This window comes from Somniosus microcephalus, unplaced genomic scaffold, assembly GCF_052327205.1.
Source record: "Somniosus microcephalus isolate GS21.2 unplaced genomic scaffold, FLI_Smic_1.0 unresolved_chr7, whole genome shotgun sequence".
Taxonomy (NCBI): Eukaryota; Metazoa; Chordata; class Chondrichthyes; order Squaliformes; family Somniosidae; genus Somniosus; species Somniosus microcephalus.
Window position 1 is genome coordinate 40,801,521 of NW_028225185.1, and position 21,262 is coordinate 40,822,782.

The window sequence follows — 21,262 nt, forward strand, 5'->3', positions numbered from 1 at the left end:
CTCGCCCCTCCCCGCCCCGGCCAATCACCAGCTGCCGCTCCAATGAGGCGGGCCAATCCGATTCGAGGGCGACCTGTCAATCAAAAGGAAGGTGGGCGGGTTTGCTTCAGCCCAGGCGAGCCAATCCGATTCGAGGGCGGCCTGTCGATGCAAAGGAAGGTGGGCGGCTCGCTTCAGCAGGCGAACCAATCCGATCCGAGGACGACCTGTCGATCAAAAGGAAGGTGGGCGTGTTCGCTTCAGCCCAGGCGAGCCAATCCGATTCGAAGGCGGCCTGTCGATCAAAAGGAGGGTGGGCGGGTTCGCGTCAGCCCAGGCGAGCCATTCCGATCCGAAGGCGGCCTGTCGATCAAAAGGAGGTGGGCGGGTTCGCTTCAGCAGGCGAGCCAATCCGATTCCGAGACTCGCTTGTCAGTCAAGAGAGATGGGCGGGGTCGGTCAATGAGACGCGCCCAATCCGATTCGCGTGTCTTCTGTCGATCAAGAGGGTGGGCGTGTCGATCACGTCAGACCAGCCAATCAGGTCCGAGCTGGGCTTGTCGATCAAGGTGGTGGGCGGGTGCGTTCTCTCTTCCCCCCCCCCTCCAGAGTGTGGGCATGTCGGTCAATCAGGAGGTCCAATCCGATCCGGGAGCGGCTTGTCGATCAAGAGCATGGGCGGGTCTGCCGGTGGGTGGGCGGAGGGAGGGAGCGACTCCTGTCAATCAAAGAGTGGGCGGGGGGTGGGTGGAGCACAGGGCCAGTGCGCATGCGTAATAACAGAAAATGCTGGAAAAACTCAGCGCATGCGTGTTTGAGCTGGCTGGGACTGAGAGCCGCCAGCTCCGCCTCCGGAACAATGGGCGGCGCCCTGATTGGCCCGGGCCGGCCGTCAGTCAGGCCGACGCTGCAAGCTGATTGGAGGAGCAGTGAAGCAGAAGTAAAAAGTTCCTAATCTGTTGGCTAGGAAGTTGCAATGCAAGATTGCAAGCACCCGGGACACTGCTGCACCCTCTCCCTTTCCATTCATGAACTCCCCCCACCCACCCCATCACATCCCATAATTACCCCCAGGTTGCTAGGCAAAGTCCTTCCTCTTACCATTAACTTAATAGAGGGCTTTCCTTGCCCCAGTGCAGGCTGGGATTGCAGCGCCGCCATTACTGCCTCCCTGCAGGGCAGCCCATTGCAGGACAGCGACTGAGTGGCATCCCTGCAGACATGTGCCAGTCTAGACAGACAGATTCGCATTCAATGTCACTGGGTGAGGGGCGGTACTGAGGGAGCGCCGCACCGTCGGAGGGGCGGTACTGAGGGAGCGCCGCACCGTCGGAGGGGCGGTACTGAGGGAGCGCCGCACCGTCGGAGGGGCGGTACTGAGGGAGCGCCGCACCGTCGGAGGGGCGGTACTGAGGGAGCGCCGCACCGTCGGAGGGGCGGTACTGAGGGAGCGCCGCACTGTCAGTCAGAGGGGCGGTACTGAGGGAGCGCCGCACTGTCAGTCAGAGGGGCGGTACTGAGGGAGCGCCGCACCGTCGGAGGGGCGGTACTGAGGGAGCGCCGCACCGTCGGAGGGGCGGTACTGAGGGAGCGCCGCACCGTCGGAGGGACGGTACTGAGGGAGCGCCGCACCGTCGGAGGGGCGGTACTGAGGGAGCGCCGCACCGTCGGAGGGGCGGTACTGAGGGAGCGCCGCACCGTCGGAGGGGCGGTACTGAGGGAGCGCCGCACCGTCGGAGGGGCGGTACTGAGGGAGCGCCGCACCGTCGGAGGGGCGGTACTGAGGGAGCGCCGCACCGTCGGAGGGGCGGTACTGAGGGAGCGCCGCACTGTCGGAGGGGCGGTACTGAGGGAGCGCCGCACTGTCGGAGGGGCGGTACTGAGGGAGCGCCGCACTGTCAGAGGGGCAGTACTGAGGGAGCACCGCACTGTCAGAGGGGCAGTACTGAGGGAGCACCGCACTGTCAGAGGGGCAGTACTGAGGGAGCGCCGCACTGTCGGAGGGGCGGTACTGAGGAAGCACCACACTGTCGGAGGGGCGGTACTAAGGGAGCGCCGCACTGTCGGAGGGGCAGTAGTGAGCGAGCGCTGTACTGTCGGAGGGGCCGTCTTTTGGGATGAGACATTAAACCCAAGGCCCCCGTCTTCCCTCTCAGGTGGACGTAAAAGATCCCACGGCAACTATTGGAAGAAGAGCAGGGGGGAGTTCTCCCCGGTGTCCTGACCAATATTTATCCCTCAACCAACATCATTAAAACAGATGATCTGGTCATTATCACATTGCTATTTATGGGAGCTTGCTGTGCGCAAATTGGCTGCCGCATTTCCTACATTGCAACTGCGACTAAACTTTAAACTGTACTTCATCGTGAAAGGTGCTGGAGAAAGGCAAGTATCTCTTTTTTTCCCCCAGGGTGTTCGGCGAAGCCCCCATTGACTTAATAGAGGAATTTCCCCGCCCCAGTGCAGGCTGTGATAGCGGCACCGCCATTGCTGCCTCCCTGGAGATCCCGAGAGCAGAGGGCAGCCCACTGCAGGACAGGGACTGACATTTCTGCAGACATGTGCACGTCTAGATAGAGACTCGCAATTCCACAGTGCCATTCAGCACCTCCCCAAGCACTTCACACCCAATGAACCAAACACCCCCTGCTCTTCTTCGAAATAGTGGCCGTGGGGTCAAACAGCAACGAGATTGAGGAATTAAAAAAAAACATTGGCAACGCTATGGTCACCAGATGTGTTTTCTTTTTAAAAAAAAGTCGATTCCCCCCTTGGTCGATTATCTACCAGCCTGAAAAGAAAGACTCACGTTTCTCCAGCACCTTTCACGACCACCGAATGTCCCAAAGCGCTTCACAACCAATGAAGTACTTTTTGAAGTGTAGTCACTGTTGTAATGTGGGAAACGCCTGGCTGATTTGCTCGTGTCCTAACTCGCACCGAGTCCCGTTCACCCATCATCCCCCCGCTGTGCTCACTGACCTACATTGGCTCCCAGTCCAGCAACGCCTCGATTTTAAAATATCTCATCCATGTTTCAAATCCCTCCATGGTCCTCAGCCCCTCTCCCTATCTCTGTAAGCTCCTCCAGCCCCAACAACCCTCCCTAATCTCTGCGCTCCTCCAATTCTGGCCTCTCGCGCACCCCCCCACCGATTTCCATCGCTCCGCCATTGGCGACCGCACCAGGGCTCCAGTCTCAGGAATTCCCTCCCTAAACCTCTCCGCCTCTGTCTCCTCCTTTAAGATGCTCCTTAAAACCGACCTCCTTGACCAACCTTTTGGTCACCGGTCCCTAATATCTCATGTAGCTCGCTGTCAAATTTTTTGTCTTAGAAGACTTTCAGAACCTTTTTTTTGTTCTTAAGTGTATGTCTTAGGTAGGCACGTGCAGCAGCCTTTTTTGCAGGCAGTGAGAATCCACAGCAAATCAATTAGGGAAGGTGGGTGAGGCAGGATTATCAGGAGAACTCCCTGCTCCAATAGTGGGCAGAGGAATTTTACCATCCGCTGGCCAAGTAGACAGGCCCTCAATTTAATACTCGTATACAGAATAGGCGTCATTTGAGACGTGACTTACAATAACCTGCATTCCTCCAGAATAAGGCAGCCCGCTTCATTGGCACCCCATCTATGTTCCCTGTACTTTTTTTTCAGGCTCTGCATGGCCCCTTTAAGGGGCTGCGCGGGCCATTCCAAATACGGTGCATGCCAGCTGCATGGGTTCCCTAGAGCAGTGAGTGGCTGTGCGCCTTAGAGAACACGGCACCCCGTCCACCACCTTAAACATTCACTCCCTCCACCACCGGCGCACCGTGGCTGCAGTGTGGACGATCTACAAGATGCACTGCAGCAACTCGCCAAGGCTTCTTCGGCAGCACCTCCTCAACCCGCGATCTCCACCAGCTAGAAGGACAAGGGCAGCAGGCGCACGGGAACACCACCATCTCCAAGTCTCACACACCATCCGGAGTTGGAAATATATCGGCCGTTCCTTCATCGTCGCTGGGTCAAAATCCTGGAACTCCCTCCCTAACAGCACTGTGGGAGTACCTTCACCACACGGGACTGCAGCGGTTCAAGGTGGCTCACCACCACCTTCTCAAGGGCAACTAGGGATGGGCAATAAATGCCAGCCTCGCCAGCGACGCCCAGATCGCATAAATGAATAAAAAGTAATCTCAGCTGGGGGGGTTGTTGATCTGTTCCAGTCGGGTTCTCTGCCCCTGAACTAGGGTAAAGGCAAAGCGAGCCAAGGTTTCTGGTTCACCCGCTCTAGGGGGAAGTTACCTAGGACAGGATCAGGCTGGGCAGCAGTGCCCCCACCATTGAACAGCCAGTATTGTTGACATTGCAAGACATTGGACCTCGCTACGAATCACAATCCTGTACGCAACCACACAAGAAGGGTTGGTGCAAGGTCATCAAGGGCCGAGCAGGCTGCACACCCCCAACTCGCCTCAGGACATGTGTCCCAATGCCCGAAACTTGAGCACAAAAATCTAGGCCAACCATCGACTGCAGTACTAACTGCTGCAGAAGGGAGGAGACAGAGAGCAGGCTAATAGCTGACGCTCACAGTGCTGTGAGGAGGATGCCGAGAAACTCCAGTATGATTTGGACAGGTTGGGTGATTGGGCAGATGCAGTATAGTGTGGATAAATGTGAGGTTATCCACTTTGGTGGCAAAAACAGGAAAGCAGATTATCTGAACTGCAATAGATTGGGAGAAGGGGAAGTGCAACGAGACCTGGGTGTCCTTGTGCACCAGTCGCTGAAGGTAAGCATGCAGGTGCAGCAGGCGGTTAAGGTGGCAAATGGTATGTTGGCCTTCATAGCGAGAGGGTTTGAGTACAGGAACAAGGATGTCTTGCTGCAGTTGTACAGGGCCTTGGTGAGACCACACCTTGAGTATTGTGTGCAGTTTTGGTCACCTTATCTGAGGAAGGATGTTCTTGCCATGGAGGGAGTGCAGCGAAGATTCACCAGACTGATTCCTGGGATGGCAGGAATGACGTATGAGGAGAGATTGGGTCAATTGGGCTTATACTCGCTGGAGTTTAGAAGAATGAGGGGATCTCATTGAAACTTATAAAATTCTAACAGGACTAGACAGACTAGATGCAGGAAGGATGTTCCCGATGGCGGGAGTCCAGAACCAGGGGTCACAGTCTAAGGATAAGGGGTAAGCCATTTAGGACAGAGATGAGGAAGAATTTCTTCACCCAGAGGGTGGTGAACCTGTGGAATTCTCTACCACAGAAGGCCGTTGAGGCCAATTCATTAAATATATTCAAGAAGGAGTTGGATATATTTCTTGAGACTAAAGGGATCAAGGGATATGGGGAGAAGGCAGGGACAGGGTACTGAATTTGGATGATCAGCCATGATCTCATTAAATGGGGGAGCAGGCTCGAGGGGCCGAATGGCCGACTCCTGCTCCTATCTTCTATGTTTCCCTCTCAGCCATGATCCAGGGAAGAATGAATTCAATCGCTCAGTCATATTCACACGCACACAATCTACTGCCATGGGAAAACATTAAGTCAGTCAAGACTGCCAAGGAATGGTCAAGTTTTATTAAGACTTCAAGGTGATCCATTCTCGTGCCATTACTGGAATTCACATCATTGGTCCCCGGTATCACCAGCCCAACTGCCCATGGCTCGAGCCCGTCGCCACCATACAAGCCATGGGCAACCCAGCCTAGCAGCATCATAACCTAGTTTGGTTCAGGTTAAGGTTATAATTGGACCGTTGGAGGGACAGGAATGTTCAAGTAAAGCTACAGGCCACGGAGTACCGGTTAAGCGGGTTCGGCGGGTGCGTTTGCGGAGAAGGGAGGTCCGTTACACGTCCGTCCGTCACAGCAAACCCCACCTGACCTGCTGCCCGAGGTTGAACGCAATGATCAGTTAACCTTGCTGTTGAGGAGAAGACATCAGTTGGGTCCTCTGGTCAGTCGAGCGGGCCCCCCCAGCCCCGATCCTCGCACACGCCAGGGACAGGACGAGACCGGTCTCAGTTTGCCAAGGCGGAGCGGACCGCAGCCACGATGGCCCCAGCGCTGATGCCAAACGCGTCCAAGAGCTCGGCGGATTTCCCGCTCCAGGCGATTCCGCTAACAGCCAGGCGGTGGACAAGGATCCCCGACTCCAAGCCAACCGCAGCAGACACCGCCTCACCTAGACCACCTGGAGCGAGAGAGAGAGAGACAAGGTTGGTAAAATGAGAGAGAGAGAGAGAGAAGATACTTGCATTTCTCCAGCGCCTTTCATGACCTCGATGTCCCAAAGCTTGTCAGAGCCAACAATGTACTTTTTTTTTTGAAGTGTGGTCACTGTTGTAATGTGGGAAACGCGGCAGCCAATTTGCGCACAGCAAGCTCCCACAAACAGCAATGTGATAAATGACCGGATCATCTGTTTTTTTTGAGATGTTGGTTGAGGGATAAATATTGGGCCCAGGACACCGGGGAGAACTCCCCCCTGCTCTTCTTCCAATAGTGGGCGTGGGATCTTTTACAGGGTAGTCAGGGGGCCTTGGGTTTAACGTTTCATCCCGAAAGACAGCCCCTCCGACAGTGCGGCCCTCCCTCAGTACTGCCCCTCCGACAGTGCGGCGCTCCCTCAGTACGGCGCTCCCTCAGTACCGCCCCTCCGACAGTGCGGCGCTCCCTCAGTACCGCCCCTCCGACACTGAGGAAGCGCCGCACTACCGCCCCTCCGACACTGCGGCGCTCCCTCAGTACCGCCCCTCTGACACTCCCTCAGTACTGGCACCGGGGGGAGTGTCGGGCCTGGATTACGGGGCTCGAGTCCCGCGAGAGAGAGATGAAAACAACCAAAAGGAGCGCCCTCTGCTGGACTGCTCCAGTAACAATCCGCAAGTCATTCCTGGGCAGCCTCAGCGTCAGACTGCCAACCCAGAGGGATCTTCCATTTCTGTCGCACCTTTCATGACTTCTGGTGTCCCAAAGCGCCTCACACCCTGGTCGAGCAGCTACAGGAGTATCTCCCCTGGCCTGAATTCCAGGAGGCATGTGGAGAGCTCTGGATAAGGCTCAGCCAACACTCACCCGAACGAGGTGCTGCAGCTAAACGTCCCGAATTCAAGCCTTTAAAAAGGGGGAACTTAAAGATTTTCAATGAACAAGTTGAAGAGGCCTCGCACCTTCCATAAACTTCAGCTCATCCACAACGCTGCTGCCCTGTACTCCAACAAGGCCCGTTCACCCTCTCCCCTGTGCTCGCTGACCTACACTGGCTTCTGGTCCAGCAACGCCCCGATTTTAAAATTCTCATCCTCGTCTTCAAACCCCTTCATGGTCTCACCTTCTCCCTATCTCCATAACCTCCTCCAGCCCCTACAACCCTCCATATCTCTGTAACCTCCTCCAGCCACCTACAACCCTCCTTATCTCTGTAATCTCCTCCAGCCCCTACAACCCTCCCTATCTCTGTAACCTCCTCCAGCCGCTACACCCCTCCCTATCTCTGTAACCTCCTCCAGCCCCTACAACCCTCCCTATCTCTGTAACCTCCTCCAGCCCCTACAACCCTCGCTATCTCTGTAACCTCCTCCAGCCCCTACAACCCTCCCTATCTCTGTAACCTCCTCCAGCCCCCTACAACCCTCCCTATCTCTGTAACCTCCTCCAGCCCCTACAACCCTCGCTATCTCTGTAACCTCCTCCAGCCCCTACAACCCTCCCTATCTCTGTAACCTCCTCCAGCCCCTACAACCCTCGCTATCTCTGTAACCTCCTCCAGCCCCTACAACCCTCTCCCTATCTCTGTAACCTCCTCCAGCCCCTACAACCCCCCCTATCTCTGTAACCTCCTCCAGCCCCTACAACCCTCCCAGATCTCTGCGCTCCTCCAATTCTGGCCTCTCACGCATCCCCCTGAATTCCATCACTCCGCCATTGGCGACCGCGCCAGGGCCCCAAGCTTTGGAATTCCCTCCCTAAACCTCTCCGCCTCGCTCCTCCATTAAGATGTTCCTTAAAACCGACCTCTGACCCAGCTTTTGGTCACCTGTCCCCTAATATCTCCTTATGTGGCTCGGGGTCAAAGTTTGTTTGACAAGGCTAATGAAGCACCTTGGGATGTGTTTTAGTACATTACAGGTGTTGGATAAATGCAAGTTGTGGTGAAGAGATGGATTGTTTGCACAGTTAGGAAGGGAGGGGGGTGCAAATTCAGGATCACAGCAAGGGCAGGTGAAGGAATTAGAAGTTGCCCCATTCCTTAACAAAACGGAGTCATTACAACCTAGAATGCTTTACCACCACTGGCTAGCGCGATAAGAGACACTGTTTAGGAATTGGACAAATTATTTCAAAATGAAACACCACACAGGGAAGACGACAGGGGGGCCAGAGATTGCTCCAGAAGAATTAGGAACAGGATGAGGACATTCAGCCCCTCGAGCCTGTTACATTAGCAACAGGAGGAGGACATTCAGCCCCTCAAGCCTGTTACATTAGCAACAGGAGGAGGCCGTTCAGCCCCCTCGAGCCTGTTACATTAGCAACAGGAGGAGGACATTCAGCCCCTCGAGCCTGTTACATTAGCAACAGGAGGAGGCCGTTCAGCCCCCTCGAGCCTGTTACATTAGGAACAGGAGGAGGACATTCAGCCCCTCGAGCCTGTTACATTAGGAACAGGAGGAGGCCATTCAGCCCCTCGAGCCTGTTACATTAGCAACAGGAGGAGGCCATTCAGCCCCTCGAGCCTGTTACATTAGGAACAGGAGGAGGCCGTTCAGCCCCTCGAGCCTGTTACATTAGGAACAGGAGGAGGCCATTCAGCCCCTCGAGCCTGTTCCACCATTCAATGAGATCAGGGCTGATCTGTGTCCTAACTCCATCTACCCACCTTTGCCCCATATCCCTTAATACCTTTGGTTAACAGAAATCTATCAATCTCAGATTTAAAATTAACAATTGACCCCCAGCATCAATTGCCGTTTGCGGAAGAGAGTTCCAAACTTCTACCACCCTTTGTGTGTCGAAGTGTTTCCTAACTTCACTCCTGAAAGGTCTGGCTCTAATCTTGAGACTCTGCCCCCGAGTCCGAGACTCCCCAACCAGCGGAAATAGTTTCTCTCTCTCTACCCTATCAGTTCCCCTTAATATCCTGAAAACTTCGATCAGATCGACCCCTTAACCGTCTAAATTCCAGGGAATACAACCCTAGTTTGTGTAATCTCTCCTCGTAACTTAACCCCTTGGAGTCCGGGTATCATTCTGGTAAACCTACGCTGCACTCCCTCCAAGGCCAATATATCCTTCCTAAGGTGTGGGGCCCAGAACTGCTCACAGTACTCCAGGTGTGGTCTAACCTCTAGCCCCTTATATTGACCCTGAGTTCAGAAGCTTCGGTGGTTGGACTGCGGGTCAGGAGAGGATCGGTGGGGAGTTCGGTTGTGATTCCTCCCAAGGTAGAATAGACTCTGGGAGTGGGGGGCCGGGGATGGGTTGCTAGCCTCACCCATGGGAGAATGGCCTGTTGGGTGAGATACCAGAGGATTGCCTGTACCCCTATTAAGTTCATTGTGATACCCACATGGTCGAATAAGAACATAATACTAGGAGCAGGAGGAGGCCATTCGGCCCCTCGAGCCTGCTCCGCCATTCAATCAGATCATGGCTGATCTTTGACCTCATCTCCACTCTCCCGCCCGATCCCTCGATTCCCCTCGATTCCAAAAATCTCTCGATCTCAGCCTTGAATAGACTCAACGACTGAGCCTCCACAGCCCTCTGGGGCAGAGAATTCCAAAGATTCACCGCCCTCTGAGTGAAGAAATTCCTCCTCATCTCAGTCCTAAATGGCCGACCCCTTATCCTGAGACTGTGACCCCTGGTTCTAGACTCTCCAGCCAGGGGGGAAACAGCCTCTCAGCATCTACCCTGTCAATCCCCCCCTCAGAATCTGATATGTTTCAATGAGATCACCTCTCATTCTTCTAAACTCGAGAATATAGGCCTAGTCTACTCAATCTCTCCTCATAGGGCAATCCCCCCATCCCAGGAATCAATCGAGTGAACCCTCGTCCATCCCCTCTAAGGCAAGGATAGCCTCTCTCAGATATAAGGAGACCAAAACTGTGCACAGTACTCCAGGTGTGGTCTCACCAAAGCCCTGTACAATTGTAGCAAGTACAATTCCAGTGACGTGCTAGCAGAGACAGGCAGAGAGCGGCATCCTCCTGCACTGCAATTTCTGCAACTCAAAAGGCAGCGACCCCAGCCGGCAGTTTATGTCGACAAGCCTCCTGCTCGCCAAGCGTCTAGACTCCTTTGACCCTCAAATATCAACTCGCAGTGTACACACAGCTATGTAAAGCCCAGCACACACGCACCTTGGCCAGACATGGGCCCATTCAGCCAACTCCCCCCCCCCGCCTCGAGCCTGTTCCTCCGTTCAACTTGAACATGGCTGATCTGTATCGCAACTCCATCCACCCACAATACCCTTACCCAACAGAAACACTCAGTTTTGTAATTTTTTCCAATTGACCCCCAGCCTAGACAGCGTTTTGAGGGGAAAAAAAAATCTCCTAGGCTGTATATGTAGATGTCAGCAGGACTGTCGGAGGGGCGGCACTGAGGGAGCGCCGCACTGTCGGAGGGGCGGTACTGAGGGAGCGCCGCACTGTCGGAGGGGCGGTACTGAGGGAGCGCCGCGCTGTCGGAGGGGCGGTACTGAGGGAGCGCCGCGCTGTCGGAGGGGCGGTACTGAGGGAGCGCCGCGCTGTCGGAGGGGCGGTACTGAGGGAGCGCCGCACTGTCGGAGGGGCGGTACTGAGGGAGCGCCGGACAGTCGGAGGGGCGGTACTGAGGGAGCGCCGCACAGTCGGAGGGGCGGTACTGAGGGAGCGCCGCACTGTCGGAGGGGCGGTACTGAGAGAGTGCCGCACTGTCGGAGGGGCGGTACTGAGAGAGCGCCGCACTGTCGGAGGGGCGGTACTGAGAGAGCGCCGCACTGTCGGAGGGGCGGTACTGAGGGAGCGCCGGACAGTCGGAGGGGCGGTACTGAGGGAGCGCCGCACTGTCGGAGGGGCGGTACTGAGGGAGCGCCGCACTGTCGGAGGGGCGGTACTGAGAGAGTGCCGCACTGTCGGAGGGGCGGTACTGAGAGAGCGCCGCACTGTCGGAGGGGCGGTACTGAGGGAGCGCCGCACTGTCGGAGGGGCGGTACTGAGGGAGCGCCGCACTGTCGGAGGGGCGGTACTGAGAGAGTGCCGCACTGTCGGAGGGGCGGTCTTTCTGATGAGATGTTAAACCTGAGGCCCCGTCTGCCCTCAGGTGGGCAAAGATCCCATGGCCACTATTAGAAGATCGGGGGGTGTTCTCCAATGTCCTGGGGCCAATATTTATCCCTTAAACACCACCTTTATGTCAGAGCCAGGCCATTCAAGAGAGAGAAGTTAGGAAACACTTCTTCACACAAAGGGTGGCGGAGGTGTGGAACACTCTCCCACGAAAAGCAGTAGATGCTTGGGCTCAATGAATCTTTTTAAACCGGAGATAGATTTTCGCTAGACGAGCAAATAAAGGGATATGGGGCCAAGGCGGGTAGACGGAGTGAAGATCCAGATCAGCCGTGATCTCATTGAATGGCAGAACAGGCTCGAGGGGCTGAATGGCCTCCTCCTGTTCCAGATGTAACAGGCTCGAGGGGGCTGAATGGCCTCCTCCTGTTCCTAATGTAACAGGCTCGAGGGGCTGAATGGCCTCCTCCTGTTCCAGATGTAACAGGCTCGAGGGGGCTGAACGGCCTCCTCCTGTTCCTAATGTAACAGGCTCGAGGGGGCTGAACGGCCTCCTCCTGTTCCTAATGTAACAGGCTCGAGGGGGCTGAATGGCCTCCTCCTGTTCCTAATGTAACAGGCTCGAGGGGGCTGAAAGGACTCCTCCTGTTCCTAATGTAACAGGCTCGAGGGGGCTGAAAGGACTCCTCCTGTTCCTACGACCTAAAAACAAATGATGATCTGGTCATCATCAGATCGCCATTTGTGGGAGCTTGCTGTGCACAAATTGGCTGCCGAGTTTCCTGCATTTGTAACCAAACACTTCATTGGCTGAAGCGCTTTGGGACATCCCAGTGCAAGATCTCTCCTTTATACACAAACACCTCAAGGAGGTTGGATCAGACACTCCGAGGAGCCACAAGCAGTTACCTTCATGATAATGATCCTCGACCGTGATGATCCGTCCACCCACGGCTCTGGCATTGGTGATGATGGCGGCGGCGTCGAGAGGCTTTACCGTGAACGGGTCGAGGACTCGGACGTTGATACCTGTTGAAAAAAAGGTCGAGCGTTTCAATAGAACAGGGTCGATCGGATTTGAGGTTTATAAACAAGGTGATGGGAATAGATCGTGTTCTAGTTTGTTCCAATTGAATAGGTTAGGGAGGACTGGAGGGGGGGCGGGGGTGCGGTGGGGGAGGAGGGGGGGGGGGCGGGGGGAGAGGTGTCACAATTTTAAGTTGTACAAGGCCAGACCAGAAAAGACTGGTGAAGTCAAGCGTAGGTCCCTTGCAGTCAGAATCAGGGGAATTTATAATGGGGAACAAAGAAATGGCAGACCAATTAAATACATACTTTGGTTCTGTCTTCACAAAGGAGGACACAAATAACCTCCCAGAGATGCCGGGGAACATAGGGCCTGATGAAAGGGAGGAACTGAAAGAAATCAGTATCTGTAGGGAAACGGTGTTAGGAAAATGGACGGGATTGAAGGCCGATAAATCCCCAGGGCCTGATAATCTACATCCTAGGGTACTTAAGGAAGTGGCCCTAGAAATAGTAGATGCATTGCTGGTCATCTTCCAAAATTCTATAGACTCTGGAACAGTTCCCATGGATTGGAGGGTAGCTAATGTTACCCCACTATTCAAAAAAGGTGGTAGAGAGAAAACGGGGAATTATAGACCGGTAAGCCTGACATCGGTAGTGGGGAAAATGCTAGAGTCCATTATAAAAGATGTAATAGCAGAGCACTTGGAAAATAGTGACAGGATCGGACAAAGTCAACATGGATTTACAAAAGGTAAATCGTGCTTGACTGATCTACTGGAATTTTTTGAGGATGTAACTGGTAGAATAGATAAGGGAGAACTAGTGGATGTGGTGTATTTGGACTTTCAGAAGGCTTTCGATAAGGTCCCGCATAAGAGATTAGCGTGCAAAGTTAAGGCACATGGGATTGGGGGCAAGGTATTGACTTGGATAGAGAACTGGTTGGCAGACAGGAAGCAAAGAGCTGGAATAAACAGGTCTTTTTCCGAGTGGCAGGCAGTGACTAGTGGGGTACCGCAGGGATCAGTGCTAGGACCCCAGCTATTCACATACAAATGATCTAGACCAAGGAACTAGATGTAATATCTCCACGTTTGCAGATGACACAAAGCTGGGTGGGCGTGTGTGCTGTGAGGAGGGTGCAGAAACACTCCAGGATGATTTGGACAGGTTGGGTGATTATACTGCATCTGCCATGCATCTGCCCAATGTGGATAAATGCGAGGTTATCCATTTCAGTGGCAAAAACAGGAAGACAGATTGTTATCTGAACGGCAATAGATTGGGAAAAGGGGAAGTGCAACGAGACCTGGGTGTCCTTGTGCACCAGTCGCTGAAGGTAAGCATGCAGGTGCAGCAGGCGGTTAAGAAGGGAAATGGTATGTAGGCCTTCATAGCGAGAGGATTCAAGTACAGGAGCAAGGATGTCTTGCTGCAGTTGTACAGGGCCTTGGTGAGACTACACCTTGAGTATTGTGCACAGTTTTGGTCACCTTATCTGAGGAAGGGTGTTCTTGCTATGGAGGGAGTGCAGCCAAGATTCACCAGGCTGATACCTGGGATGGCAGGAATGACGTATGAGGAGAGATTGGGTTGATTGGTCGCTGGAGTTTAGAAGAATGAGAGGGGATCTCATTGAAACTTATAAAATTCTAACAGGACTAGACAGACTAGATGCAGGAAGGATGTTCCCAAAGGCGGGGAGTCCAGAATCAGGGATCACAGTCTAAGGATAAGGGGTAAGCCATTTAGGACTGAGATGAGGAGGAATTTCTTCACCCAGAGAGTGGTGAACCTGTGGAATTCTCTACCACACAAGGCAGTTGAAGCCAATTCATTAAATATATTCAAGAAGGAGTTAGGTATATTTCTTAAGGCTAAAGGGATCAAGGGATATGGGGAGAAGGCAGGGACAGGGTACTGAATTTGGATGATCAGCCATGATCTCATTGAATGGCGGAGCGGGCTCGAGGGGCCGAATGGCCTCCTCCTGCCCCTATGTTTCTAGCTCTCAACCAACATCACTAAAAAACAGATGCTCTGGTCATTTACCAGATTGCTGTTTGTGGGAGCTTGCTGTGCGCAAATTGGCTGCCGCGTTTCCCACATTACAACAGTGACCACACTTCAAAAAAAGTCCTTCATTGGCTGTGAAGCGCTTTGGGACGTCCTGAGGTGGGGAAAGGGGCTGGAGAGATGGGAGTCTTTCTTTGACGATTGGTCTATCTCAGCTGTGATGCACCTCATGTTTGAATAGCCCAACGCGGAGCAAGATGTGAAGGCTGCCCAGTCGGGCAAGGCATTGAAGGGTTATGGAGGGTGGGGGGTCACAGAATTGTAAGCCAGCATTCGTCCGGTTGTTCAGGAGAGGGAGAGACAAAGCGGGAATGTCAACGGTTATTAGTCTCCTATTTAACTCTTTGTTTCCCCACAACAAAAGAACCAGAGGGGGAGATGAGGAGAATGTTTTTTACGCAGCGAGTTGTTGTGATCTGGAACGCGCTGCCTGAAAGGGCGGTGGAAGCAGATTCAATAGTAACTTTCAAAAGGGGGAATTGGAGAAATACTTGAAGGGGAAATAATTGCAGGGGAAAGAGTGGGACAGTTCTGTCAAAGAGCAAGTACAGGCACGACGGGCCGAATGGCCTCCTCCTGTGCTATAGGAGTCGACGATTTACACTGGGGTAGGGGAGAGTGTGGGACATTGGGATTAGTTTTGGATTGTACAGCAGGGAGTGGGACTACAAATCGGACAGCTCTTTCAGAGATGGTACAGGCACGATGGGCCGAATGGCCTTCTCCTGGGCGCCAAGATTCTTCCCTCACCTTCTCCCGCGAGTTGCTTGGCTGCTGCCAGGGCCTCGTGGAGCGTGATGCCAGCTCCGATCACCAAGATGCTGTCCGTCTCCTTCTGGAGAACCACCTGTGAAGACAAGATACAATGCAGAAAAAAAAGAAAGAGTCACCCCAATTACAAGCTAGGTTCGGGTTCAGCCCCCTGAATGTCTCATCGAGTGGCTGGCCTGGGCATCGATAGGAAACATAGGAACAGGAGTAGGCCCGTTCAGCCCCAACGAGCCTGTTACCATAGGAACAGGAGTAGGCCCGTTCAGCTCCCTCAAGCCTGTTACCATAGGAACAGGAGTAGGCCCGTTCAGCCCAACGAGCCTGTTACCATAGGAACAGGAGTAGGCCTGTTCAGCCCAACAAGCCTGTTACCATAGGAACAGGAGTAGGCCTGTTCAGCCCAACGAGCCTGTTACCATAAGAACAGGAGTAGGCCCGTTCAGCCCAACGAGCCTGTTACCATAGGAACAGGAGTAGGCCCGTTCAGCTCCCTCAAGCCTGTTACCATAGGAACAGGAGTAGGCCCGTTCAGCCCCCTCAAGCCTGTTACCATAGGAACAGGAGTAGGCCTGTTCAGCTCCCTCAAGCCTGTTACCATAGGAACAGGAGTAGGCCCGTTCAGCCCATAGATACATAGATACATAGATACATAGAAGATAGGAGCAGGAGTAGGCCATTCGGCCCTTCGTGCCTGCTCCGCCATTTAATGAGATCATGGCTGATCCTTTAATTCAGTATCCCGTCCCCGCCTTCTCTCCGTAACCCTTAACCCCTTTTGCCCGTAGAAATATATCTAATTCCCTCTTAAATATATTTAATGAGTTGGCGTACACTGCCCTCTGTGGCAATGAGTTCCACAGGTTCACCACTCTCTGAGTGAAGAAATTCCCCCTCATCTCTGTCCTAAATGGTTTAGCCCTTATCCTTAAATTATGTCCTCTAGTTCTGTTCTCACCCGCCAAGGGAAACATTCCTTCTGCATCCAGTCTGTCTAGACCTGTCAGAATTTTATACACTTCTATGAGGTCCCCTCTCAATCTTCTAAACTCCAGTGTGTACATCCCTAAACTACATAGTCTCTCCTCATAGGTCATTCCCGCCATTCCTGGTATCAGCCTGGTGAATCGCCGCTGCACCCCCTCCATGGCAAGAACATCCTTCCTCAGATGAGGCGACCAAAACTGTACACAGTACTCGAGGTGTGGTCTCACCAGTGCCCTGTACAGCTGCAGCAAGGTATCCCTGTTCCTGTATTCTAACCCTTTTGCTATGAAGGCCAGCATACCGTTTGCCTTCTTGACCGCCTGTTGCACCTGCATGCTCGCCTTCAGTGACTGGTGTACAAGAACACCCAGGTCTCTCTGTACTTCCCCCTCTCCCAATCTATTGCCATTTAAATAATAATTTGCCCTCCCGTTCCTGCACCCAAGGTGGATAACTTCGCACTTGTCCACATTATAGTGCATCTGCCATTTATCCGCCCAATCGCCCAGTCTGTCCAAATCGCTCTGGAGCTTCCTGGTCTCTTCCTCTGAGCCCACCCCACCTCCTAGTTTAGTGTCGTCTGCAAATTTGGAAATGCTGCATCCGACTCCCTGATCCAGGTCATTAATGTAAATTGTGAACAGCTGGGGGCCCAGGACAGATCCCTGTGGTACCCCACTTGTTACTGCCTGCCATTCAGAAAATGAGCCGTTTATTCCAACTCTCTGTTTTCTATCTGACAGCCAGTTCCCTATCCACGCCAAAACTTTCCCCTTTATCCCATGAGCCTCAATTTTCCATGCTAATCTTTTATGTGGGACCTTATCGAAGGCCTTTTGGAAGTCCAGGTACACCACATCTACTGGCTCTCCCCCATCTATTCTACCAGTTACTCCCTCAAAAAATTCCAATAGATTAGTCAAGCACGATTTACCCTTTGTAAATCCATGTTGACTCTGTCCTATCCTGTCCCCATTTGCTAAGTGCTCCGCTATTTCATCCTTAATGATGGACTCCAGCATTTTGCCCACAACTGATGTAAGGCTTACAGGTCTGTAATTACCTGCTTTTTCCCTACCCCCCTTTTTGAATAGTGGGGTAACGTTAGCTACCCTCCAATCCATCGGCACTGTTCCCGAGTCTAATGAATTCTGAAAAATCATCCTTAGTGCATCCGCTATCTCTAGGGCCACCTCCTTCAGTACCCTAGGATGCATGTTATCAGGCCCTGGGGATTTGTCCACCTTCAATCCCTTTAGCTTCCTTAACACCATATCCTTAGAGATATTGATTTGCGTCAGTTCCTCCTTTGCCAATGTCCCTATTTTTCCCGATATCCCAGGGAGGTTTTTTGTGTCTTCCTTCGTAAAGACTGACCCAACAAGCCTGTTACCATAGGAACAGGAGTAGGCCCGTTCAGCCCAACAAGCCTGTTACCCACAGTGCAAGCTTGCATTTCTGCAGCGCTTTCTTTCACGACCTCTGGATGTCCCACAGCACTTCACTGCCAGTGAAGTACTCTTTGAAGTGCGGGCACTGTTGTAATGTGGGAAACATGGCAGCCAATTTGTGCAGAGAAGTAGGTCCGTTCAGCCCCTCGAGCACATTTCTCCATTCAATTGGATCACACCCGATCTGTATCTTAACTCCATCGACCTGCCTTGGTTCTGTAACCCTTACCCAACAAAAATCTATCGATCTTACTTTTGAAATTTGCAATTGGCCCCCAGCCTCGACAACATTTATGGGGCAGGGGTTCCCGATTTCCACAACCCTGTGTGTGAAGGAGTGCTTCCTGACATCACCCCTGAACGGCCTGGCTCTAATTTGAAGGTTCCATGTTTTGGATCCCCCCACCAGATGAAATAGTTTCTCTCAAATCGACCACATCAACTCCTTTAATCTTCTTAAACACCTCAATCAGATCACCCCTCCAGAGACTCGAGCCCCATAATCCAGGCCCAACACTCCTAGTGCCGGTACCGAGGGAGCGCCGCACTGCCGGAGGGGCGGTACTGAGGGAGCGCCGCACCGCCGGAGGGGCGGTACTGAGGGAGCGCCGCACCGCCGGAGGGGCGGTACTGAGGGAGCGCCGCACCGCCGGAGGGGCGGTACTGAGGGAGCGCCGCACCGTCGGAGGGGCGGTACTGAGGGAGCGCCGCACCGTCGGAGGGGCGGTACTGAGGGAGCGCCGCACCGTCGGAGGGGCGGTACTGAGGGAGCGCCGCACCGTCGGAGGGGCGGTACTGAGGGAGCGCCGCACCGTCGGAGGGGCGGTACTGAGGGAGCGCCGCACCGTCGGAGGGGCGGTACTGAGGGAGCGCCGCACCGTCGGAGGGGCGGTACTGAGGGAGCGCCGCACCGTCGGAGGGGCGGTACTGAGGGAGCGCCGCACCGTCGGAGGGGCGGTACTGAGGGAGCGCCGCACCGTCGGAGGGGGCGGTACCGAGGGACGAGATGCTAAACAGGCCCCGTCTGCCCTCTCGGGCAAAACGTAAAAGATCCCACGGCCGCTATTGGAAGAAGAGCAGGGGGTGGGAGGGGGAGTTCTCCCCGGTGTACTGGGGCCCAATATTTATTCCTTAACCAACATCACAAAACAGATATGATAGCAAAATACTGCAGATGCTGTAAATCTGAAACAACAGAAAACGCTGGAAAAACTCAGCAGGCCAGGCAACATCCGTGGAGAGAGAAAGAGAGTCAACGTTTCGGGTCGAAACCCTTCATCAGAACTGAGAGAAAAAGCAGGAAATGAAACAAAAGGCCAGTTTGGGGGTTGGGAAATGGGGAGGGGGGGGGATGTAGTACTTACTTGTACTTCTTGCAATCTAGTATACTGTATTCGCTGCTCACGATGTGGTCTCCTCTACATTGGGGAGACCAAACGCAGATTGGGTGACCGCTTTGTGGAACACCTCCGTTCAGTCCGTAAGGGTGACCCCGAGCTTCCGGTCACCTGTCACTTTAATTCACCGCTCCATTCCCACTCGGATTTCACCGTCCTCAGCCTCTTGCATTGTTCCACGGAAGCTCAGCATAAGCTCGAGGAACAGCACCTCATCTTCCGATTAGGCACTTTACAGCCTTCCGGACTCAACATAGAGTTCAACAACTTCAGATCATAACCTCGGCCCCTATTATATTTTATCCACACCTTTGGTTTGTGACTTTTCCTTGTTTTCTCTCTCCCACATGGCAACTGTCTCTCACTCTACCAGCGCATTTCACACTCCATCTTGAGCCATTGTTTGTTTCTTTACCGGTCCTATTACCATCTCCTCCCGCCTTGAATATCTCTTAATGTCTCTTCTTTCACCCCCTCCCCCATTTCCCAGCCCCCAAACTGGCCTTTTGTTTCATTTCCTGCCTTTTTCCTCTCAGTTCTGACGAAGGGTTTCGACCCGAAACGTTGACTCGGTTTTTCTCTCCACGGATGTTGCCCCTGGCCTGCTGAGTTTTTCCAGCGTCTTCGGATGTTATCACAAAACAGATGATCTGCTCATTTATCACATTGCTGTTTGTGGGAGCTTGCTGTGTGCAAATTGACTGCCGCGTTTCCCACATTACAACAGTGACCACACTTCAAAAAAAAAAAGTCCTTCATTGGCCGTGAAGAGCTTTAGGAGTCCAAAGGTCACGAAAGCACTGTAGAAATGCAAGTCTTTCACTGAGGGTAAATGGGCAGACGAGGTCTGTCTTGGGTCGGGAGAAGGGGAATGGCAAAGATCAGTGCATCAATCACTTACCTTCGCCTGGCCAATCTCAAACTTCTCGTCATTGGAATAAATAACAGCCGTCTCCGGGCGGCTGGTTCTAATGAAGCAGATTCCCTAGAAGGAGAAAAAAAAAATGAAAATTTGTCTCCATAGCTGCTGACAACAACTTATCCTATCCAGTGCCTTTAACATAGTAAAACATCCCAAGGCACCTCACAGGAACGTAAATCAGACACAATTTGACCCTGAGCTGCATAAGGAGATAGTAGGACAGGCGACCAAAAGCTGGGTCAAAGAGGTCGGTTTTCAGGAGCGTCTTAAAGGAGGAGAGAGGCGGAGAGGTTTAGGGAGGGAATTCCAGAGCTTGGGGGGCCCTGACGCGGTCGCCAATGGTGGAGTGATGGAAATCATGGGACGTGCAAGAGGCCAGAATTGGAGGAGCGCAGAGATCTCGGAGGATTGTAGGGGCTGGAGGAGGTTTCAGAGATAGGGAGAGAGAGGGCGAGGAGGCCACGAAGGGATTTGGACCCGAGGGTGGAGAATTTCAAAAATGGGAGGTGTTGGTGGCTTGGGATTCAAATGTAGGTCAGCGGGCATAAGAGGGATGATGGAGTGAATGGGATCAATGGGAAATAGGAGCAGGAGGAAGCCTCACAGCCCCTCGAGCCTGCTCCACCATTCAATAAGATCATGGCTGATCATTGACCTCAACTCCACTCTCCCGGCCGATCCCTTGGTGCACAAAATTCTACCGATCTCAGCCTCGCATAGACTCAACGACCGAGCATATTCAGCCTTCTGGGGCAGAGAATTCCAAAGATTCACCGCCCCTCCCCGAGCGAAAACTGAAGGCAAGGGTGGGGCGAATGGGAGCGGTGGGCCCCGACCGGGACGGTACCTTGGTGTTGGCCGCCAACTCCACGGCGCGTTCCGTGGAAACCGCGTCACTGGGGTAGAAAATGGTGCAGGCGGGGATAGCACGGAACATGGCGATGTCCTCCAAAGCCATCTGAGAAGGCCCATCTTCACCTAGATGAGAGAGAGAGAGAGCAAAAGAACTCAACATCTGCCGTCACATCAGGACAAAATCCACCCCCAAAATCAATTTTACTAGACCCCCCCCCCCGCCTCCCCAACATGCAAGACACAAGAGCCCCAGGAAGATTGATGGCTGGAGGAACACTGCCGAACCTTACATTGCTGCAAACGCTTTGCTCAGACTGGTAATAAGAATTTTACAGTGCAGGAGGCGGCTGGCAGTGCCGAGGGAGCGCCGCACCGTCGGGGGGGGGGGGGGGGGACCGAGGGAGCGCCGCACCGTCAGATGGGGGGGACCGAGGGAGCGGCGCACCGTCGGATGGGGGGGGGGGGGGGGGACCGAGGGAGCGGCACACTGTCGGAGGGGCGGTACTGAG

General features: G+C 53.7%; 1 protein-coding gene across 1 annotated transcript in view; it reads right to left on the reverse strand.

The window, feature by feature from the left end:
- Positions 1–5,546: 5,546 nt before the first annotated feature.
- The window catches only part of tktb (transketolase b), a 29,231-nt gene continuing 13,515 nt past the window's right edge, over positions 5,547–21,262 (reverse strand). The window contains exons 9-13 of the mRNA XM_085979013.1: positions 20,746–20,876; positions 19,878–19,961; positions 15,124–15,220; positions 12,175–12,294; positions 5,547–6,176 (exon numbers count right to left, since the gene is read on the reverse strand). Coding sequence (XP_085835139.1) covers positions 6,004–6,176; positions 12,175–12,294; positions 15,124–15,220; positions 19,878–19,961; positions 20,746–20,876 — 605 coding nt within the window. The 3' untranslated portion in view covers positions 5,547–6,003. The remainder of the gene's footprint in view (positions 6,177–12,174; positions 12,295–15,123; positions 15,221–19,877; positions 19,962–20,745; positions 20,877–21,262) is intronic.